The 23,005-nt window shown below is 41.3% G+C and overlaps 1 protein-coding gene across 1 annotated transcript; it reads right to left on the bottom strand.

The window, feature by feature from the left end:
- Positions 1-747: 747 nt before the first annotated feature.
- LOC140262349 (cell surface glycoprotein CD200 receptor 1-B-like) lies at positions 748-12,035 on the bottom strand. The gene is made up of 9 exons (XM_072356647.1): positions 11,810-12,035; positions 11,557-11,737; positions 10,081-10,217; positions 8,915-9,002; positions 7,545-7,853; positions 6,053-6,301; positions 5,066-5,167; positions 3,619-3,665; positions 748-2,320 (listed from the first exon to the last, which is right to left on the bottom strand). Exons 4-9 carry the CDS (start codon positions 8,979-8,981, stop codon positions 2,204-2,206), a joined length of 891 nt encoding a protein of 296 aa, XP_072212748.1. The 5' UTR covers positions 8,982-9,002; positions 10,081-10,217; positions 11,557-11,737; positions 11,810-12,035; the 3' UTR covers positions 748-2,203.
- Between the last annotated feature and the right edge of the window lie 10,970 nt (positions 12,036-23,005).

Below are 23,005 nucleotides of genomic sequence, written 5' to 3'. Positions count from 1 at the left end.
AGCAGTAGCCAGGCCCCAAATCATTTGTGCCTCCTGAGATCTGCCTGAGCCACAACATTCCTGCCTCAAATATGCAATCAAACTCTCGAGATTCTTCAAGTGTTCAGGAGTAAAGCTCCATGACACTGAAGATGTCTGTCCTTTACAAAATCTCTCCAAAGCCTCTCCACACTCCCTGCCACTCAGTATTCTCTGTTCTGGGGAAAACTTCCTCAGAATGTTATAAATCCAGATACTGAGTGAGATTAATAAAATAACCAACAGTAAGTTCAGGGAGACTAACAGTGTGGTCAAATGGGCATTCAAAAACTGCATAAAGGATTCAGGGAAGGGACGAGGCGCGTGCAGTCCCCTGAAAAGCAGTTTTACCAGAGAAAACATTTTTTTTCCTTTTCTTTTTCTTCAACGGCGAGATAGCAGAGCTCAACAGTATTTACTAAATATTCCGGGGTATTGGCAGTCCGCCCGGACTTTCAAGGTCAAGCTCGCAGGTGCAGAAACATAAACTTTAGATAGCTCCTTAACGGAAAAAACTCGTAGCCCTCTAAAAATCTAAAAGAACAGCAGAAAAAAACAAAACAAAAACAGAAAAACAGCAACTTATGCCCGCATTCTCCAGCAAAATCTGTCACGGGTTAACCGAAAATCTACCTGCGCCCGTGACAGGGGGACAGCCGGCCCGCAGGGCCACTGGCCCAAAAGGAAAGGGAAAAAGGGAAAAGGAAAAGAAATCAGCAGCAACGATCTAAGGAGGCACACTTATTTACTAAATGCTATATCGAAATACAGGATAACACAATATAATACGATATAATTGAAATTAAGGCTAACAAATCAAGTAAAATAGGAGAGAGAGTGAGTCCCAAAACCGAGAGGCCTACTGTAAGCTCCAGGCAAAACAGCTGGAATGCTCCCCCATGGCTCCAACGATTCAAGAGAGAAAGTCCAGCCCCAAAGCAAGAATATATAGTATCCTGGTCCCGTGACTTATCCTTGACGCCGATGTTCTCTGGGACATGCAGTCTTCTTCTGTGAGCTGCACATTCGGTAAAATTATCCATGCTTTACATGATGTTATGATGGGGAATACCAATAGCAAAATTACAAAATTGCATAACCATGACACTTGGTTTTTAAGAAAGTTGACCCAGCAATCATTTGAGATAAATATATTCATATTCAAGTATTTATTTCAAAGTGAATCTCAGAAAATTTCCCATTGCTATTTCTCACTTCCACATCAAGTTCAAATTCAAAGCGGCTTCCTTCTACCATTAACAATAGCAAGTTTAATTGAAAATAAACACATTAAATAATTTAAAAAATAATAATAATAATGTTGAAAAATCCCAGATTTTCATCTGCCACATGCAACTACCTACCTAGAACAAAACTGTTTTATTCCTGTTGTTCTGCCAGATAGTCCTTCTTTGTTTTAGGGTTCTTTGATCTAGTATTAAGTGTGGAGGTTGGTGGCCCTGCCTGCAGCAGGGGTGGTTGAACTTAGTGATCCTTGAGGTCTCTTCCAACCCAAGACATTCTTCAGCACAGGAAGTTCCGCACGAATGTGCGCATGAACTTTACAGTGAGCGTGACGGAGCACTGGAACAGGCTTCCCAGGGAGGTGGTGTCTCCTTCTCTGGAGATATTCAAGACCCACCTGGACGCCTACCTGTGTGATGTGGTGTAGGAAACCTGCTTTGGCAGGGGGGTTGGACTTGATGATTTCTAGTGGTCCCTTCCAACCCCTACAATTCTGTGATTCTGTGACTACCTGGTTTCCATCTTGAAAATGGGAAGAGAATCTAGATGCTAAAGTGGACAACAGAGAAGTGATACATTTTCACCAAGTCTTTTACTCTGTCACAGAAACCTATCAGTTATGGATGTGAGGGAAAATGGCACATCTCAGAGCCCACTCTCAAATCAAAATCAAATGTGTATTTCTCCACATCAGCCTTTACAACTTTCAAATGCTTTAACAACTGTACTGATATTTACAGAAAGAGAGGAATAGGTCACTTAAACAGGTTCTCTCCTGGCTCCCTTCATGTCAGGAAGGACAAAGGCTTTTCTTGGCCAGTTTGGAGTATTTTGCTGTCCTGCTCTGCATAAGGTCTGAGATTTGCTAGATTGAGGACAGGTTCAAGTAACTGAGTATAATTCATAGTTGAGCTGGTATAGACTGCTGGTGCCTACATGGTTAATAGCTCATAAATGTAGCTTGTGGTTTGTAATTCTGATAGATTTTCTCTGGTGAGACAGAATGGTCCATCACAGGTGTGTTCAGATGCAATGGTGTGAACCTGAAGTTTTCAGTCTGCAATATAAAGAAAAACACAGACCACTGTATTATGTTGAAGAATGTCTTGCAACCTCTGTTGAGGCCAACAAAACCAAACAAAACAGGAGCAGAAGAAATCTAGCAGGCAACTTTAGTTTTACAGAGGAGCTGAGAAGGCATTTCTCTAAACTCCACAGTCAAAGGGGCAGGGCATATAGGTTGAAACCTGAGTTTGCAGAGACAAAGTCTGAACAGGACAACTTTTTGAATCTCTTTTTCTTAATAAGATTGAAAACAAATGTTGAAATGTCAGAATTTTCAGCAAAATAGGTCATAAGGACCAATGTTAACTGACAGAAAGAAAAGACAGGCTACTAGGTGTTCCAAGTTAGGCATATAAACTTACTAGAGGTTTTGACTTTGGTCTCAGCAACTACCACTCCCATCAATCAAATTGTGCAGAATACCATATAAGAGTAAAGGAAATTAATCATTTTGACTTCAGGGATCCATTTGACTAGTTTACAACAAACAAAGCACACAGCTATTAATTTTACCATGAGCAGAAAACTAAACATGAAATAATTGTTCTTTAGGGGTGCATTAGGGTTAGGCAGGAGCCTTGAGGAGAGAGTAGTGCGTTACCATGCTGTAAAATACGTAGCAGGACACCCTAGAATTAGAGAGGAAGTAAAACTTGCAGTGGTAAATTTAACACTGCTGTTTCTTAGCTCGTTCATATCAGAACTACAGCTTAAAATATGAGAATTTTATTGCTGCTTGTGTAGCTAATAGGGCATAAGGAACTGCATTGTTTTCCCTCATTCTAAACACCTGTCTGTTTCCATCACATCTTCAATCACACAGATTTCTGTCATCAAGGACAATAAGTACTCTTAAGCAAAAGACTGGAGCTAAGATTACTGTGTGAAGCAGCATTATGAACATACTAACACTGAGGAGATCTAAAATTCAGCTTTGAACATTGGCATTGCAAATGTAATTTACTGCATCCTTAAGCAGGTAATGCATTACTCCATTCTCTGTCTAGTTCTTAAGCAATTACTCAGATACTCTGAGTAATAAAGTTATGACCACCCAAATGATAGGCACCCTGCCAGACACACCATTTCTCATTCCACCCTCCCAGCACATATGGAGGTATGTTGGATTTTTGTCAGAGCAGACACATGTTGCAATAAAATGACATGTTTTGGTGAAGAAAAAGACAAACATATACACACAACAACAAAGAAAAACCCCATACACCCTCCCTTCCTCCTCCCCCACCCCCAGAAAAAGACATCAAAGCACAAAAAGCAAAGCCCACTTACCACAGTCTGCACTGATGATCGATGTGACTTCTTCCGTAGTCGGGAGGCTGGAAAAAATATACCAGGAAATCAAAATGGTTTCTTGGGACAAGGTACACAGCTATTATATCCAGAGTTCTTCTCTGGCTGCCCTCAGCAGCTGAAGGACTTTTCATTTTAATGCTCTCACTGGTTAAGTTCTCACCTTTTATGCTCTGCTCCTGAATGTGCTATTGTTTTATTTTCCCCTTTGCTGAAACATTCGTTTCCCTAGGAGACATGGTTGAATTGACTCAGTTAGGTGTACTTTTCTGAAGGGAAATAATGGACCAGGAACCCACCTGAGCACAATTTCCCCTCTCTTTGCCTGCCCCAAAGGAGCTCTTCATTGTGCAGCAGTGATGTGTTTCTGTCAGAGTTCTACAAGCACCAGTGTCTCCACTACTGACAGCAGCTGTCCTTCTGTTTTCTTCTCCTGCATTCTCTGCTCTTTCATTCTTCCCTCAAACTCCCTCTTGCCAACCCCATCACTTCATCTGTTTAGACCTGATCCACTAATTACATCTGCAACCTAATATTCAAAATGGGGGGAATAATCTGAGCAACACTAAGCACAAAGAAGAACCTTAGGAAAGCAATAGAGGTTGAACCTATGCAATGGAGAGTAGTAGGGTGCTCTGATGCTCTACAGATTCCCTCTATTTACAGTTGACCCCCTTCTAAGTTCCCTTCTTCTAATTCTTCATACCCTCCTCTCCGAAAACACCCCTGCTTTCAGTTTCTTTCTTTCAAACCTCTTGTATTCTCTCCCTCCAATTCACTTAGGCTTTTACTCCATCTGTACTTCTTCACAGCCATCTCAAAAGTGGGAAAGCATCATATGAGTTCTCATTATCAGCTTATTCAGCATGAGCCAACTCAATGCTGATGAAATCTACACAGACAGAGAAATTATCAGTGTACCAGAGGGAAACACACATTTGACCTACTCTTACACTTGCTCAAGGGGAAAAGTAGAATTGCAGGGATAAGGGAAGGATTACTTGTGACTGGCCATTAGGACTAGTGTTTAAACTAGTCTTTAAACCTTTAAACTCTTCACTCTTATGTGTAGACTTTTATGTTGGTAAATTCAGAATGATCCAAATAATTAAAAAAAAAAAAAAAAAAAAAAAAGAACAAAAAAAACCTCAAAATTCACCCTACTGTATTATTTTCACCCTGAATAATTCTTTGCCTCATATGTAATACATTAATAGTACAATAACAATGACTCTTAAAAAACTCCAGGCTTGTTTTAAAATTCTGTCCCCCTGTTTATTATTTCCAAAGGGTCAATACATCATATATCAGCATTCTCCTCAATCCTTGCCCCCCAAGCCACTCTTATCCATAATGTACACATCCTAGTACCTGCACTTAGTCTGTGATGGAATTCAAAACCTTTCAAGCTCATCAAATGACTTACCCCTGCACCTTAAAATCAAGCATAAGGTCACTCCAGCACCACAGACAACAGCAAGACTTGCAGGCAGTCCAATCAGGAGATATTGGAGCCCAGAGGAATTGTCTGGGGTGAGAAAAGAAAGCCAGTTATAGTCAGTGGATACTGATATCTAGCTCTATATGATAACGATATCTAACTTAATCAGAAAACTAACGCTCTACCCCTATAGCTCCAATGAGAGAGAGATGGGATGTCTAGGTGCCAAACTGCAAAAGGACCCGCTTCACTCACCCACTGCATATAAACATACTTTGATTTTTAACCCATTCATCTGCATGGCATCCCTTTGTACAGGTGATACTAAAAGTGTATCAGAAGAACTGACCAGACATCCCTCCAGATTTTTGTAACTAAAGACTGGTCTGTGTTAATTTCCATCCTTCGTGCCTCCGCTGAAATATGTTGGTGGTACAAGCACTATTTAGATTTTCTTACAGACTTTGCTGGCAGAGACATATCAGGTCCAGCAAAGCCAGCTGGGAAGATAAATTTTACCCTTTAGTACCTTTGTCTCTGGGCAAGTTTGCTCAAGAGTAACACACAGCCACTCTCCACTTTCTCCAGACCATCAGCACTATGGGGAAGTGGAAAAATTCATCTCCGGGGGATCAAAGTTTCACATCAAAAAAGAATCACAGTTACTGCAGAGAGAGTTTCTCTGTCATCACTAATTAAACAAAGATCACTGAAAGAGAATAAGGAACTCTTGTAACTTAAAATGGGGATACAAGTAAGATCTCACTGGAAACTTCCTCATACCATGCTGTGAAACATTTGGTTTCAGTTGACTAACTCTGAATTACTAATTTCTCTATCAACATGCACAAGAACTTTGGCATTTCACCACTAAACAATCTGCCAAGCCCTGGCATTCAGTGAAAACAGCTGCAGAGAAAACCACGGTGACAAGAGTATGATGAAGAGCAATTACAGAACAATGTTCTTTACATGACAGATCCAGGGAGAGAGTCCGGTTCACAGCTGGATGGGTAACCAGGCAGGTGACATTAGGATATGTGCTGTTGACCCAGCTTACGTAGCTGATCCTGGTCACTGTTCCGTTGAGGTGGTGGACATCTTTCTCAACGCTGTGATTACTTGCAGGGATCCAGGAGATTTTAGCAGCTGGTTTTCCAGCAGTAGCTTGGCAAACAGCCACTCTGTTCTTGTCAGAGGTAAGAGACAATGTAGGAGGGACTGTAGAAGTAAATAGACTAGTCATTATTCCAAGGTCTCTAACTGAGAAACAAAACCAGTACTATTTCTTAGTTTTTGCATGGCCAACTTAAGATGTTTTAAAACAATTCAGATAATTAACACCGACCATCTTAAGGGGAAAAAATACATTAAAGTCCAAGGTAAATATCTCTAAAAATTGGTAGCTGCACTTCAAATTGTTGTTTCCTCACCTTTTCAGGAAGATGGCTATGACTGTAACAGCAGTTGAGATGTTGGATAGGGATGGATTAGATGAAGATTTAGAAGGATAGCAGTGCATACAGTGAGCAAAACACCATAGCTTGCTGAAGCTACAAGCTAAGAAATTCATAGTATGGATAGAAAGGAGGAACTGGAGAAATACTATTCTGCCTAAAGCCCAACAGTTTACGTTCTGCATTTGAGAGAACAGATTCTGAAAGGAAGAAGAAATATATATATATTAAGGGACAAAAATTAACAGTGGCAATTACTGATTTACAGAATAAGTTTCCCAAGAGCCTTCTGAGTATCACTACAAATTAACTAAGGTTATGAGAACAAAAACTCCTCTCATAAGTAAAATGCTTCTTGCAATTTAAGGAAAGCTAGACATGCATCTGTACATCTCAGAAAGGCTCTGAGATTGCTGCATTGCTTTTTTTTCCTAATACTTTCTCTTCCTGCCTTGATTGAAAATAGCCTAAAATCATTTTTATTTTAGTGATTCAGTCCTACAACTTTCAATGCTTCTGGAAGAGCTAAATGTTTCCAGATAACATCCTGAAACTCTTACTTCCTTCCTATTTGATCCTTATCCAAACAAAGTACGCAATGTGTGCACTGGGAAATTTGGCTCAGCTTTAAGTAGCAATATTTAAAATCATCTATTTGCATTAACTTAATCAACAGTGTGCACTCCTGTTCATGTGAACATTCACACAGCATTCAAATTCCATGTTACATCCAAAGAACTACATTCAAAATCTATCCAGACTGCTCATTTGGAGCATCTGAAAACAGTCCCTGTTCATGAGACAGAACAAAGAAAACACCTATCAACTGACCATTTCTCATTAAAACAGCCCTATGTCTTCATACTGCTCCATGCCCTCTCTAGTCATACTCAATGTAGTTTCATCTTCAGTCTCAGCATGCATCAAAGATGAATCTGGTCCTTCAACAACAACTCAAATCTGGTTTGTGTCCACACAACAGTGAAAAAGCACCAGGTGTGTCTTACCTATGACACTCAGAGAAAAGAAAAAAAGAAAATTCCCCTCACTGCTGACAATTTCACAGGTGTAATTTCCTTCGTCATTCAGGTTCACAGGGTAAATACAAAGAGCTGGGTCACGGTCAGGAGAGTATTTCCACATCATCCTCTCACTGCAGTTTAACATTCTTGTCTCATTGAGATCCCTTCTATAAGCCAAAAAGCAGGAAGTGCTGGATTTCATCTTCCATGTCACCATTAGCAAAGACAGCTTGGAAACTGATGGGCAGTTCAACACAGCCTCATGACCAGCCTCCACATTCACCCTTCTATAAGCTACATGGGAAAAAGAGAAACAGAGAAAGAAAATATTAAATATGATGCTTCAGCTTTTGTTGAGGTATATGCAGCTCTTGGCTTTACCATACTTAAAAATTTCTACTTTCATGCTGTACTGGCAGCCTTGAGGACATCTCAAGGCATCCACAACCTCTCTGGGCAGCCTGTTCCAGCACTTCACCACTCTCTTGGTAAAGAGCTTCCCCCTGATAAATCTTCTCTCCTTCAACTTAAAACCATTTCATTATCTTCCCTTGAAAAGAGTTGACTCCACTCCTGTTTGTAGGCTCCCTTTAGGTACTGATAGGCTGCATTGAGGTCACCTTGAACCCTCCAGGGTGAACAAGCCCAGTTCCCTCAAGTTGGTTTCATAGGGGAGGTGCTCCAGCCCTTGATCATCTTTGTGGCCCTTCTTTCTGGATCCTCTCCAACATCTCTCTGTCTTTCTGGCCCCAGACCCAGACACTGTACTCCAGATGGGTCCTCACAATGGCAGAGTAGAGAGTGACAATCACCTCCCTGTCCCTGCTGGCCACCCCTCTTCTGATGGATCCCTGGATACCATTTGCTTTCCAAGCTGCAAGAGCACACTGCTGGCTCATGTTAAGTTTTTTATCCACCAGGACGATCAGGTCCTTCTCTGTGATCAGCTGCACTGGTTACAGTGTAAGAAAAACCTGGGATAGCAGTGGAACAGAAGTTGGACTCAATAATCCTTATAGGTCCCTTCCAACTCAGGGTATTCTATGAACATATACCAATAAGGGTAAGACCCAAGATCACCTTGCATAGTAGTTGATGTTATATGGGTCTTTTTCTGCCAGAAAACATAGCTCTGCTGGTGTTTTCTCATCTGAACAGAAGATGGATCTTCAGATGATTTATGTGGGCTCCCTATCAGTAATGATACTCTATGCCACTCTGCAAAGCACTGGATTATTTTGTCAGCTGACGTGACATTCTTCATACTGGTGAACTGTGAAATTTCAGTGTACCCGTGAGTCAGGAATACGGAGTATCAAATAGCACTGAGGGCAGCTTGAATCTTCCTCACTTACCTGACCCTCCAATCAGGTGGATCACCAAGAGAAGGACTGCAGCCAGGACTGCCCATGTTTGAGTCATCTTCAGCAAGAGGAATCAGCCCTGCAGTAAAAGAACGCAAAGGAAATAGAGGGAGGTCACAAGCTGTGGTGCAAGTCCCTTCAAAGAAAACAGGAAGAAAAGCCTTTTTTTTTTTTTTTCTATGAAAACAGAAGTTGTAAAAAAGGATCCAAGTCAAGTATCATTCTTACACTTGAAAGGAGTAAAAAAATGCTTGGGAAACAAAAAGGATTTCCGTTTACGGACCAGTTTTTAAAACCCAAGATCTCATTTTCCAGTCGTGTCCACTCACTCACTACTCACAACCAGCTGGCAAACAGATAGCCACGGACCTCTTACTATTGCTTCACAGACTTACCTGCAGAAGATGAAAAAAAGACACTGCAAGAGCAAAGATGCATATATCAAAGTCTTTTTGAAAAAAATCAGGATAGCAGCATTTATGGGAAAATTCAGGAGCTAGACTCAGCTATTTAAAGGACTTAACACAGAGAAATGATATAAATCTTTGAACTGCTTTTAATTTCTCAATGGGCAACTTCACTTCTGCAGTAAAAGTGAAAGGTCAGTTGTCTTTTTGTGAGAGATCACAAACATGAGCTTGCTTCCTGCTTTTAGAGATACAGAGAGATGAGAAAGCATTTAGTAATTTAGATGGTTCCATAATTAAATATGCTTCTTAACAAACTGTATCTTACAAATTGCTAGCTCCTTTTTGGCAAAAGGGCTGTTGCTTGAACACAGTCCTAGTAAGAAGCATTGCCGGTACTTTCCTACAGTCAGTTAATCATACCTAAATAAACCCACATTTTTCTGGCATAGTTGTACTATACTGAAAAATACAGATATGCATTCCCACAGTCAAAATACCATCCTTTTCTATTCAGATCTCAATACCTACAGCACCCTACCGCAGCTCCTGCTGGCTCGGTCACAGCAAAGGGTTCTCAGCCACCACACTGTAACCCCATTGCTGAGTGACAAAGCAGAGGTCTCATTGTGTGCCTGTCTGTGTGACACCGCAGTAGCCATATCCTAGCTGGGGTTTTCTGATGTTGCTGTCAAAATCAGCAGCCACAGTTTTGTCTCAAGGCTCCTTCCCACCTTCCCGTGAAGTTACCTGGTTTTCTGGTACTCAGCTCTGCATTTCCTCAAGTTCTTCACAGTCCTTTCATTCTTCTCTCCTTCATACCATCATCTGTATCACTTTAATCTCCCACACACAGCTAGAGATGACTGGAAAATGGTGTTGCCATCCTATGGGAAGTACTGATATGTTGTTCTCTTTCTTAAGTCAAACCCCAATATGCACCAAGCTAGCAAGTATCTTTGTGACACATTTGATATAGAAACATCACACATGTTGCAACAGGACCCTCCTTTTGGGTAACTTATGGTCACAATCTGCTTACATTCATATTACCCATATTTAAATACAAGGGTGTTTCATAAAAGGTACTGAGAGGAGGAAGGACATATATTTATGTCCTCCTTTGTGTATAAAAATGTATCAAGTAAAGAAAATTAAAAATAGAAGACTGCCACACTACTGGAACTGAAAAAGAAGCAACAGTGCTACATTTGTGGCCTAAGTGCAAGAGGCAACGATGCTCACTTACACACAATGTGAGATGTATGTACATTCTCACAACAGCTCGATAAGTTTTCTGCACAGTTCTTACTAAACACCAATGTATCTGGATGAATAGCTCTTATTACAACCTGAAAGTGCTGATGCAAGCACACTGATTGGTATGCTACAATTAACATGCAAGTAATGGGTAATGTAAGTCTTATATTCCCAAACTCTCAAATTTCATTTTTGTTCACTTTAAATGTTTGCCACAAATGACATAATTTTTGTGTTCCATATTGTTCAGAATCATTGAAAAGGTTGCTTTTTCCTATAGTTCAGATGAATTATACATGCAAAAGTTGCTTTCAGTGAGAAAGCTTATTTTTTTCTTAACAATGACAACAAAAGATTATTTTTGGCCAAAAATATGCCCTAAATTAGACCCAATTTGGAAATTGTTTTTCTGCCTCTTTAAAAAATAAATAAATAAATAAAAGTCCAGCACAGTGTTTATCAGCAAGTTCAATATTCACCAATGCTGATGGATCCATAAATATTCATAGACAGCATATTGTGACACTGGAGCTTGTCCCAGAGAACTATCATTTTTTACAACGCATACAAGTCATATATACACGGAGCTTATTTGCTCAAAAGAGCAGACATTAATGATTAAAAATGGGGCCTTACGGAAAGAATAGAGAATATCACTCTGCTTAAATATTCATGTATGAAACACTGAATTTAGATTGTGATTTTTAAGTTTCACAATCCTCGACTGCTTACGCCTCTGAGCAAAAAGTAAATCTCAAAGTAGAACCCAGAAGGAGAAACCCAGCACAGCTGAATCCAATTCATTTATAAGAAGCAAATGAATGCTTGTAGATTGTTTTGTGTCATTTCCTTTGATGGAATTAAAATGCCCCAACAACTACATTAAAATAAATTAAAGTTTTAACTCAGCCTCGATGGCGGTGGCTGGCATGAGACCCTGCAATGCATACGTTGCTCTCTTATTACCCTCCACAATGCTGCTGGGAATGGCACTGCTCACACTCGGTTGCCTCTCATGAATGCTGAGGGGAAGGAAGTTGCTCTGTGTGTCAGCCCGGAGAAGGGACTTCCAGTTCTAGGAGCACAGGAGGTAAAAGGCAGCCGTGCCAGCACACTCTGGTCCTCAGATCCTCAGATACTCTTAATCCTGGGGAGGAGAAACAAGATGTTAGCATAGAGGTTTGTCCCAGTCAGGATACTGGTCCCAGCTTCCACGCACCAGGGAATGGCACTGGAACACCTTTAGCTCCTTCCTGGTTGTCCTCACGAGAGCAGAGAATTTACAAGTGGCTCAGCTCAGGACCATTTGTCCCAGATAGTCCCTGTTTTCTTTGCACTGCTCACAAATTTCTTTCTGTTGATGCTCCTGAGATGATAGCATGCAGCCGATATGTCTCGCAGACAGACAGAGCTCCTTGCCTTCCTGTGACAGCTCAGTGAAAAGAAACCATCTGGTGGTACATTCCCTCAGAGGAGGATGTGACATAGAGCTAGGGAAATACCGCAGTCAGACACGAGGAACAAAACACAGCCTCTGATTGCCTTATACTACGTATCAATTACAAGCTGCAAGCCCTGAGCTGTGCAAAATGACAACTTAAAGTGGATTAATAAAAGCCAAGTCCAACATAACGAAAATACATTTAATACAAAGTGAAGAAAGAAAAGGTGCAGCTCATAAAGAACCAATACAAGAAATTTGTCAGTCATCACCACAAACCTTTGTAAATGTCACATGGCCGCTGCCATGATTAAGAGGAAAATATGACTCTGCTTTGCAGTGGAATCGCATTTTGTAGTGTAGCGAAGACCTTCAGAAGCATGTTCCTCCCTCTGGGCAAAGGAGGGGAGGAAGGGATGATACAAAGAGGAACCAGTTGCATGCAGCTACAAGCTGCACCACAATGAGTCAAAAGGCAGAAGCCAGCCAACACTGTCTGATGTGAGAGGTGCAGGGACAGCCCCAGGCCAGCCTCCACCTTTAGCTGTCCTTTGGGGCCTCAGCAACTTTGTAGGATGGGATACCTCCTGATAACACACTGCAATAAAAAACAGCAGTTCAAATGGCAGTCTCAGAGTCTCCCTTTTCTCCTCCAAGTTTTCACAGCAGACTGGAGTCGGAGCAGTCACCTATCCCAGGTCCTTTTCAGCAGCACTGTGCTCAATCCTTTCATCCCTCAGCTTCTGCTGATAGTGGGCATATGTGAAAAGAAGTGGAAAGAGCTGTTTATTCTCAGAAACTGAGATGTATTTGGTCACTAGGGGAGGCTACATATTTGCTCTGTCTTTAGCTACTGTCTGTAACTACCTGCTGCTGGCCATTTCAAGTGGCACTGGGTAGATGGACCTATGGTTTGACTTCATAGCCTTCTGGTGTTTTTATTCTCTGAAGGATTTCCTAACACTGAAAATGCACCCATGAAGCACAGCAAAAGCTTGTTAGCACAGTTAGAGAATGGAGGATCTTCAGCTTCTGTTCAAACTCCCTTTTTGTCTCATACTTGCTGGCATCAGTGGATGTCACAGATAGTTCATAGCTACAAAACTCAGCCCATCCGGTTCATGAACCAGACTCATGCAGTTTCCAATAAGCAAAACTGTATAAACTTTCTCTATAAACTAGGAAATAGAAGGTAGATAGCTTCCTGAAAGGGAGAGAACCACCTAATAGAAGGAGCTGTCAAGAGAGTTATGAAGTGTTTGTACTGAAATATAAAATTACTGTTTTCTGGCAACACATAACTGGAGGTAAATAGGCTTGAAAATTCTTCCTCAGCTGGGTAGATGTTTGCTGTTCTGTGTGTTCAGTTTGTCAAAATATTAATGATTAGAATAACGCTAATACTAACATTACCACAAAGTGTTTTTCCCCTAGCGGGGTGAAAAACAAGCAAAACAGCAGATGAGTGTATTGCCTGTTTGTTTGCTTTCTTATTTGTCTTTAGCAGCCATAATTCAACAAAACAGGTGTGACTTGCCTCTCCTTTCAGAAATATTTACCTTCTTAATGCCCGTCAATCTAGAAAATAGTGAAGTTATTACCTAAGCTAAATTGCACACCTCACATCCATAGCTGCCTTGCAGCCAACCTGTTCAAAAAGCATGGTAACCCCATGATGGGAGTAGGACCAAAACATGAACAGCAGTAAGAATAGCCTCTGGTAAGCCTGTTATCTTCCTTGAAGGAAAACAGATGCTTGCCTTGAAGAGGAAAGTATAGAAACAGCCCGTGTATGTAACATCTTGATTTTCCTAGGTACAGACCACCTGTGGTTCTTCTGATGTCAGCAAACATATGGTGGGACAAACGCTGCAGATAATAAAACCTTTAAAACCTGAAACTTCCAAGTTAAAATGCCCAGAGGCAATGGCATTGCCATTTCCAGAGACTATGAAAAATGATTTATATTTTAACTACAGCTAATCTATGCTCACTGGGCCAACACAGTCATGCCAAGTAATTTCTGTTCCTGGCCCTATCAAATCCTCCTTACCAATTTTGGGTCATTAACCCATCGTTCAGAGGCTTCTCATTTGATCCCAATGCTCCAGCAACAAAATTTATCTACAAGAAAGATATCGTTTACTTTGGTTACTATAATTTCTGCCTCTTATGGACTTACTGTGCTACTTTGCTCATTTCCCACGAAGAACCAGGGAACCAACAACCCACAGATACAGTTATGACCTTCAAAAACTGTGGGACAATCAAGAAACAGACTCCTAAAAATTCAACAGGACATAGACTCCTTGATGAAAGTTTCTCTCCCATTCCAGCCTCTGGGATTGGCCTTCCCCTCCACAGCCAAATGTGACCCAATACACCACACACCCTTAGTTTCCTTGTAAAGAAACTGCAAACTTCAGATAATCCCTAGTTTAGAAAGAATCACAAATAGCAGCAGAAACTGACATGTAGCAGAAACAAAATCCCAGGTGGGCCTTCCTCACCTCTTTGTAGATCTTGAGTCTAGCTTCACTGATCATGGTTTAAGCAGGTCTAGCCATGGGTAGAGCCACATGATTACCAAGACTCTCTACTTCAGTTCTTCATTCCTGCGTCACCTCAGCTTGGAGAGGATGATATCCCCCAAAGCTACAGCTTTGTTCTCCATGGAGAGCTGTGAACATCCTGCAAGAAAAACTGCTTCGAACTCAGCTGGGTGTCCACAGCTCCACAAGGAGCTGCATAGCGAGTCGTCCTTAGACCCATCACACAGCAGATTTTTACTCACCTTAATTTACAGAAAGGAAAAACTTTACTGCCTCTCTTGTGTTTGAAGAGCAGTTAGGCCAGCTCTGCCAAACATGAAGTTTATACTATTATCACATAGCAAAGGAAAATGTTCAAAATATCTATTTCAATATTCTTTTTTTCTTCATTCTGTGGGAGTGGAACAAATAAGTGGTAAAACAGAGCATTCAAAGTCATCACACACCAGTGTTACAGCGATGTTTATCACTGCCTACAATCTTCTGGTGCCACCACATCAGCCAAAGAGGATGCTTCTGCTCTTACTTGTTTTATTCTTTGCTATGCAGGCTTCTCTGCTGTCACAAACTCCCCCTCTCATGAACTAGCCTAGCGCTGAAAACTCTGTGTCACTTAGAGCTTCAAAAGAATTCACTCTGGTGGCTTCCAGTCCAACTTCAGATCCCAGTTCTTGTTCATGCCTTTAGCAGTACTTCTGGCAGCACTATGCTCATCGTGCAGATGGGTGGTGCACCCTACAGCACATCCTCGCTTAGATTTGTGTTGCTGGAACTTCCCAACCCTTCCACAGCCCAGTGACTTGCAAGCGGAAAGTGTGATATGAAGTCAGGTCAGCCCCCACAAACGTTGATGCTATCAGTATCTGTGCTGTGGCTGTGCCTATGCATGTGTTGCTATGCTTATTTATTAAAAAAATCAATGTATAGAGAAATACAGACACACAAGTTATTAGAGCTCTTGTTTTCAAGTGGCAATTTAGGGATGCTCAGCATCACAGAGGTGCTAGGAGGCCAGGGGTTAGCATCAAAATGAAGGTAGAAATGCAAAATGGTGCTGGCAGTTCTTCCCCACCAGTTTTCATCTCCTCTTTTCCTCCTCACTCCCTGCTTGAAGAACCAATAGGTGCATACCTTGCAGTCTTCCTACTCAGCAGCAAAAGGTCCTTGGGCTACTTGCTGAGTATCTATCATCAGTAATCTGGGTTGCACATTGTTTCTTGTCAGTTTATTGTCAGAGCGAGTTTATGACTCCAGTAATGATAAATACCCTCTAGCTAAAGGAATTTCAAAATGCATCCAAGGGGATTTACCACATGTGCCTTTCAACTGCATAGATATCCAGCAAGCCACTGTCAGTGGATGATTTTCCTGAACATATCAAGTAAAAAGAAGGTAAGCTGTGGGCATACGATGCAGTTTGTATGGGAGTCTTTGCAACTGAACAAAGTAGGAAAGCAAATTCAAAGTCCAGATTCAATACTTTGGAATTTAGCACTTCATCTCAACCAGACCTACACACTTGTGCTGCAAGACTGGTATGGCTGTGGCATGCGTGGACTTCCCCAAGCTAGCATTAATGCGGTTAATGAGGGCACAAGCAACAGTGATCTCATTATGCCCATAAGCTATCCTGGCTGCATGCATCCTTGGGGCTACTAGCTTGAAAATCAGTTTTTCACTGAAAAAAAAAGAAGACATTTTCAACTGTGAGCTCTAGACAAGAAGCCTGTATTTCTTTACAGGTTCTAGAGAAGTGTTCGCTATCTGTTCCAACTTGTCTCTTTCCTCCTCACACAGGGCAGTTCTGAGAAAGGAAAAGGACACACTATAGATTTCCGACCTACTCTTCAGATAAAACCCAGCTCCACATGACTACAACGTCATTGAGAAAAGGTCATCATTCTGCCGTGTAAGAATTATCATTTTCTTATTACTGAAGTGCACTTACCTCACAGAATTCCTGCAGTCTTCGCTAAGCATCCTCCACGCTTTTCTTAATAGACAGAATGCACAGCTGTTTCAGAGACTGAGAAGTCATATTGACTGAAGTGTATGAAGAGTGTTCCTGTCCTTTCTCAGATACTGTGGAAATACATTCATCTTCCCTCCCTCAATACAAAATGTCTGTCTTCTGTCTCACTGCCTACAGTCCTGCTGCAAGCACCTTGTATTTATGACTCCTTTCGGCTCAAGCACTCATTTTAGTTACAAGAAGTACTTGGAAACTGCTTCTATATGCTGGTTTTGTATAGCATAGAAAACTGAACATTAAACTCTCTTTAAGCTCAAGAGAAGTGCTTCTTTAAATTTCCTACTTCATCTTCTAGTGCCTTACAAAAAAAAAAAAAAATCATACATAGCTCTCATTAGTCTCTTTTCAGTTGTTCCTTATATCTGCCAGGAGGTGGAAACATAGCTACACCGACCCGCCTGAGAAGCATCATGTTGATGTGTAATTGTACAGCATGCTGCCTGCTGAATTATAGCGCTAAAAATATCTGCAGTCTGAATTGGCTCAGCGGAGCCCAGAATGCAGGATCCTACAATGCTTTTCCTGGCACCCCCTGCTTCTCCCTTTCCCTTGTAAGACATCCATACTGCTTATTAGTGCCTCTCAACATCAAGGGTGCCCTTTAAGCAGCTGGTTCTGTCAGATGTGACATACATTTATTTCAACAAGAAACCCAAATCTGGCTGCCTTTGATGGATAGGCTCACAAAGCAACAGCAACTGCAGCCCTTCACAGCTGATAAACAAGCAGATAGCTAGCAAAGGGATAAGGAGATAAATGACTACTTGAGTTATTTATTTAGAAGATACTTGTCTGCTTTTACTGTCAAACGTATTACACACATGCTCAAATATGAAAAAAAAGAGGTCAGAAGCCCTCATCAGATAAGCTTTAGTAACAGAAATAATTCCCAAACATATTAACAGATACAGATATAACCATATTTCTACTGAAACCTGGAAGGAAATTTAAAACTTCAGACGAAACTACTTATGGAATCACCCAGTATCACAGAACCATAGGGGTTGGAAGGGACCTCCAGAGATCACCTGTTCCAACCTCCTGCTAAAGCAGTTCCTACAGCAGGACACACAGGAAAGCATCCAGGTGGATTGTGAATATTTGCAGAGGGGACTCTATTACCTCCTCTCTGGGCAGCCTATGCCAGGGCTCTGTCAGTCTACATAAAAAAAGCTCTTCCTTGTGTTTGTACAGACCTCCCTGTGCTCCAGTTTGAGCCCATTATCCCTTGTCCTGTCATTGGGCACCACCATAAAGAGTCTGGCTCCATCCACTTGGCTGTCTACTTCAGATATTTATAAATAGTGACAACATCCACCCTCAGCCTCCTCTTCTCCAGGCCGAACAGTCCCAGGTCATTCAGCCTTCCCTCTTATGAGAGGTGCTCCACTCCTCTCATCATCTTTGTGGCCCTCCACTGGACTCTCTTCAGCAGTTCCCTTTCTTTCTCGATCTGGGAAGCCCACAACTGGACACAATACTCCAGATGTGGCCTCTCCAGGACAGAGTATAAGGGGAAGGATCACCTCCCTTAACCTGCTGCCCATGCTCTTTTTAATGCACCCGAGGATACCATCGGCCTTCTTGGCTACAGGGGCACTCTGCTGGCTCATGGCCAGCCTGCCATCCACCAGGACACTTAGGTCCTTCCCTGCAGAACTCCTCTCTATCAGGTCAGCCCATAACCTGTACTGATGCATGCAATTATTCCCTCCTAGTTGTTGGACTCTGCACTTGACCCTGTTGAACCTCATCAGGTTTCTCTCTACCCATCTCCCCAATCTGCCCACTGAATGGCAACACAGCCTTCTCGTGTGACACAAAAGGTGAAAAGGAAAAGGATAATGGGACACAACATTGATAAAAGATTGTAAATAAAAGGAAAACAAGTCCTTAGGTGCAAAGACAATAAATAAAATCTACTGGTGTTCAGGAGCAAAATATGCCAACACAAATTAATAGAATGCATGCCTATCCAAAAAAAGTGACAGATGCAAGACCACAACTCAGGGGATCGTCTGGCCAAGAGAGACACTCACACATCTAAATCAATTGTCTGAGCTCAGGCTCAGTATTGAATCTGCAGGGCACCTGATGTCACGTTAGCACTCATCTACACACTCCCAAAAGGCCACACCAGCTGCATATGAGGCCCACAAGGCAATGGTCCTGTGCTAACTTAGTGCACTCTGCCTTCACACATTCAGGAATCGGATAATGAGACAGGTGGTTTCCTTACATGTTGGCCTGAACCCAGCTCAACTGCATCATCTGCAAAATCTCTCAAACCAAAACTCATGCAAGTTAGTTGGAATTATTTCACTTTCCTGCCTGGCAGGCTTTAGCATCCTGATTTCTAGGGTATTATTATAATGGGAAAAGGGGGATCTTCAAATATAATGCCAGAAATCCACCTGGGTGAGACTTGTGATATTATAAATCAGTTCATAATCTTTTTCTACAGAGAACATCTATGCAGCTCTCTTACCTCTGACACACACAATCATCCAGGTTAGGATGACCACAACACAGATCTTCTCCAATTCAGAATCCACCTTCAGAGCTCAATGAATGTGAGCAGAGGACAACATACCATGCAGTCAGTTCACAGCTTTGCAAAAATGATTGCACAGGGACACTGGCACTGCGTGTTTCAGCCCTCCAGCTTTTCTGCACAACCTTTTTTTTTCCTCTTTTGTGCAATGAAGCAAGAGGAAAAAATTTGCCTCAATGTGAAAAAATAATCCACAGTGGTGACTGCTGTACCTTAGGCCTCGCTCCCCATAAGCACCAGTCCCCCCCAGAGCCTACACATGTTACAAGGGATTCAATGGGCAATAAGACAAAAATGTTTGCATGCACAGACATCTCCATTTAAGAAAACGCACAGATCTGTTTTGAATAAAATAACTTCACCACCCGTGAATTTTGCTATGGCTATAAGCCTGCAACAGATGCCTGGCAAACTGAGAGACTTGTGTCTTCCCCAAGACTAATGCACATGTTCCAACACTGCTTTGTCTACCCAGTCCCCTTCAACTCCAAGAAGGGCACTAGGAGCAGAAATCACGTGGGAAACTATTCACATTAGTTCAGAGAAATCCGCAGCCAATCGGAAACAACCCCAAACATATTTCACATCAGTCTCACATGCAGCATGCACAGATCGAGAGACAGTGGAGCATGAAACTTATTCCACGTCACGAGTGCGGCAGCAATCACTTTTAATCTCACACCCTCGGAGGAGAAGAAGACATAACCTCAGCAACACAGTTTTTATCATGGAAGATTTCACATAAGGGACAGCCATGTGACCTCCCAACTCCCTCTGCAAGAAAGCCCATAGATATTCTAAGCTTACCAGTTCCATCCACCCCAATGAAGTATCACTCCTGACAGTGACCACTGTCTGACTGATTGAAGTTCTGAATTTTCAGCAGCAGAAGGAACATGACTTTTGCACTGGGCTCTGCTCTTTGGCATTGGTAAAAGTGTTCCATTTCTCTTCCAAACCCAACCTCATTGCATTGTTCGGTTTCTTTGTATCGGTAGGCCTCCATTTGGGAAGACTGATTGTTCAGACAGGTTCTCACCTTCTCCCAGGTATTTTTTGACAGATGTCCCCTCAGAGAGAGTGGCAGTGCAGTGGCACAGGCTGCTCCTGGAGGTGGTGGAGTTACCATCCCTGGAGATATTCAAGAGCCGCATGGATGTGGCACCTGAGGGATGTGGTCATGGTGGGGAAGGGTTGACAGTTGGACTGGGTGATCTCAGAGGTCTTTTCCAACCTTAGTGATTCTGTGATTCTAGGAGAGTTAGGACTTAAAGCACAATCTTGTAATTATTTCTGCAGCCTGCAGTGAATTAAACAAGACCAAAAAAAAAACCAAAAAACCTTAAAAGCCAGCAAAAGCTATTTGTATTTATACCTTCCCCTCAAGAGGACACCCGCATCCATTTTTTATAGATAAAGAGCCAAGATCCCAGCAAACAGCCTGGGAACACATTGAAATGCTTGTTAGTAACACATTACTTCTACTCAGAGTGCAAATATGGTAATCAAAATCAAGACATTCGTTTTTATTTCATTATTTCCATCCCTCCCCTTTCCCCCATACTCACTGTTTACTACCACTACTAGACCAAGACATGGAAGAAAGCCATGACAGGACTTGGTTTGTTCCATATCGTCCAGTACTTGTAATCTGTGTACCTCTGTTACTTAAATCAGTTCTTTTGTTTGTGCTCTGATCTTCTCGTTTGTAGTGAAGGGCAGAAAAACTGTGGTAGTGAAAATGACAAACAAGTATTTATCTACATTTGCTACACTGCAGAGAAATTCCTACTCAGGCTGTATCTGCAAAAAGTTGACTGTCTCCTCATTGTCTTTGTTATCCTAACTATAAAATCTGTTCTTCACAGGTTCTTATCTTTCAGCTCTATCCTGGCTTTATTTTCCTTTCAGAAAGGGTCCCCATACAAATTTTGCTGTCAGGCCCTCAGTTATGCATCAGCTAGCCAGCATCATGAAATTTTATTGGTCTTATCAAGCCAAATTCAATTTCAGTAGCCTTTCCTATCTTGAATGACCTCATAATCTTTGGACACTTAAAACCTTCAGAAACAGATTTAGAGCCAAGGGAAAAACTACAAGTTCAGTTGTTCCTTTCACTGCTTTAGAGACAAACAGAAAATCTACTTGCTGAATACACCTGAATAGATGCACATTTGTTTCAGGGTAAGTGAAATCTCCTCAGATGTCTCAGGGTTAGTAAATCTGTCAGATTCACTACAACAGCTAACAATTTCTCATTATAAGTTTGCATGGCAAGCATATATCAGAGCTGGAAAATACTTAGATGCAAGATGAAAGAGCTTGTTCTCCAGTGTCCTGATACACCGTATGTATTTCTTACTTTACAAACCTCCTAAGGAAAGAGGAAAAAAAAAAAGCTTTCAACTCTCGTGCATGTTTATCTTAAACAAAAAGTAAAAATCAGAGGTAGATTTTAGCTACTAAATTCTATTTTCACTCTATTTTGTTAAAAAGAAAAATAAATTAAAAGGCAACACCAAAGAAGCATATGCCCTAAAAAGAACACGTCCCAAGGCTTCTTCAGACGTATACATACATATCTGCATCAAGAAAACATTAAAATAAAGTAGATTCTAGGATTTCTCTTAGTGATGTGCAAATGATGTTTAAATAGCAAAAGAAAAGGTAGGGTTGACTTAAATCATCTGTTACAAAGGGGGAGCAATACAGTCACAAGAAAAAAAATATACATGAAAGATACGCAGGTCAGATTAAGCAGACTGGTTTGTAACTGGGTAACACTACATTCTGTAATTAAAACAGATTCCAACAGAGCATTTCAAACTTTTTTTTTTCTTTTGTTTTTCTAGAAACAAACCCAAATAGCTTAATCTTTCAGCTCTGTAGATAACATGGGGGGAAAGAATGGTCCTCACACAATCTGTCTTTTACTACTTTGGGTCAGAATTGCATTGGGAACAGGCATGCCACAGATGTACATCAGTCCCTCTGGATTTCTAAGGGCCCTGCTTGTAACCTGTTCTAGATGCCCGTCTTCACCTGGATAACACAGCAGGACTCAGTTTTGGATCTGCTGGCTTACAAACTAGTCAGTACCAAAAGGCACCTTTCCATCCTCATCCTTTACCTCAGTTTAAGCCCTTGTTTGTTGGATCTGTTTTTGTTTATCCATTCCAACATTATGTATCTTAACACACTGGCTTGTATAAATGACAAATGGCTGTCATTACTACTTTCTTATGTCTAGAACAACAAAAAACAGTTATATACTCAGTTAAAGCCTAAGGCTTCATGATGTGAAGCAGTACAGAACTAATTTTGATGAGAAAACAAGTAGATTGCAAATTTTGTACCTCAGGATGCAAGTATTCTGTAACTGTAAAGAGAATAAATCCATGTACTGAAAAGATGCACCTTCCTTTTTTCCTTTTCCCAAACCAAAATAATAGAAAGAATGTCAATTAAATAACATAAAAGCAGGAAACCTTTAGAAATAACACTCCACAATTACTTAAGCTGATTAAATACAGAGCTTGACAGTATTACAGTGAATCAACAGGCCAGCATAGCCAATGGATCATAATCCAGACTAATAGAACAGATTATAACCACTCACAAAGTTAATACAAGGAGGAATTTCTCTAAGTATTGCCCTAGGAGACTGTAAAACAATGACAACATCCTTCAGCTTCAACTCCCTACACAGCGATCCAGCTCCAGAAGCACAAGGTTAATGAATAGCACCACTTACTTTTATATTTGTTCACGTCTACGTGATTTAAGCATCCTTTTTCCTTACACCTCTCTGTCACTAAACACAATTATGGAAGGTT

This window comes from Excalfactoria chinensis, chromosome 1 (genome assembly GCF_039878825.1).
Source record: "Excalfactoria chinensis isolate bCotChi1 chromosome 1, bCotChi1.hap2, whole genome shotgun sequence".
In the NCBI taxonomy this organism is placed as follows: domain Eukaryota; kingdom Metazoa; phylum Chordata; class Aves; order Galliformes; family Phasianidae; genus Excalfactoria; species Excalfactoria chinensis.
The sequence above is the reverse complement of the archived record's forward strand: the minus strand, read 5'-3'. Positions and strand labels throughout refer to the sequence as shown.

Bases quoted from the DNA above. Each gene is read 5' to 3' on its own strand.
- LOC140262349 (XM_072356647.1), bottom strand. From the start codon at position 8,981: ATGACTCAAACATGGGCAGTCCTGGCTGCAGTCCTTCTCTTGGTGATC. The intron at 5,168-6,052 runs GTAAAGAACATT...TTCTCACCCCAG, and splicing joins TCTCTCCCTGGATCTGTCAT to ACAATTCCTCTGGGCTCCAA. The intron at 3,666-5,065 runs GTAAGTCATTTG...TATTTTTTCCAG, and splicing joins CTTGATTTTAAGGTGCAGGG to CCTCCCGACTACGGAAGAAG.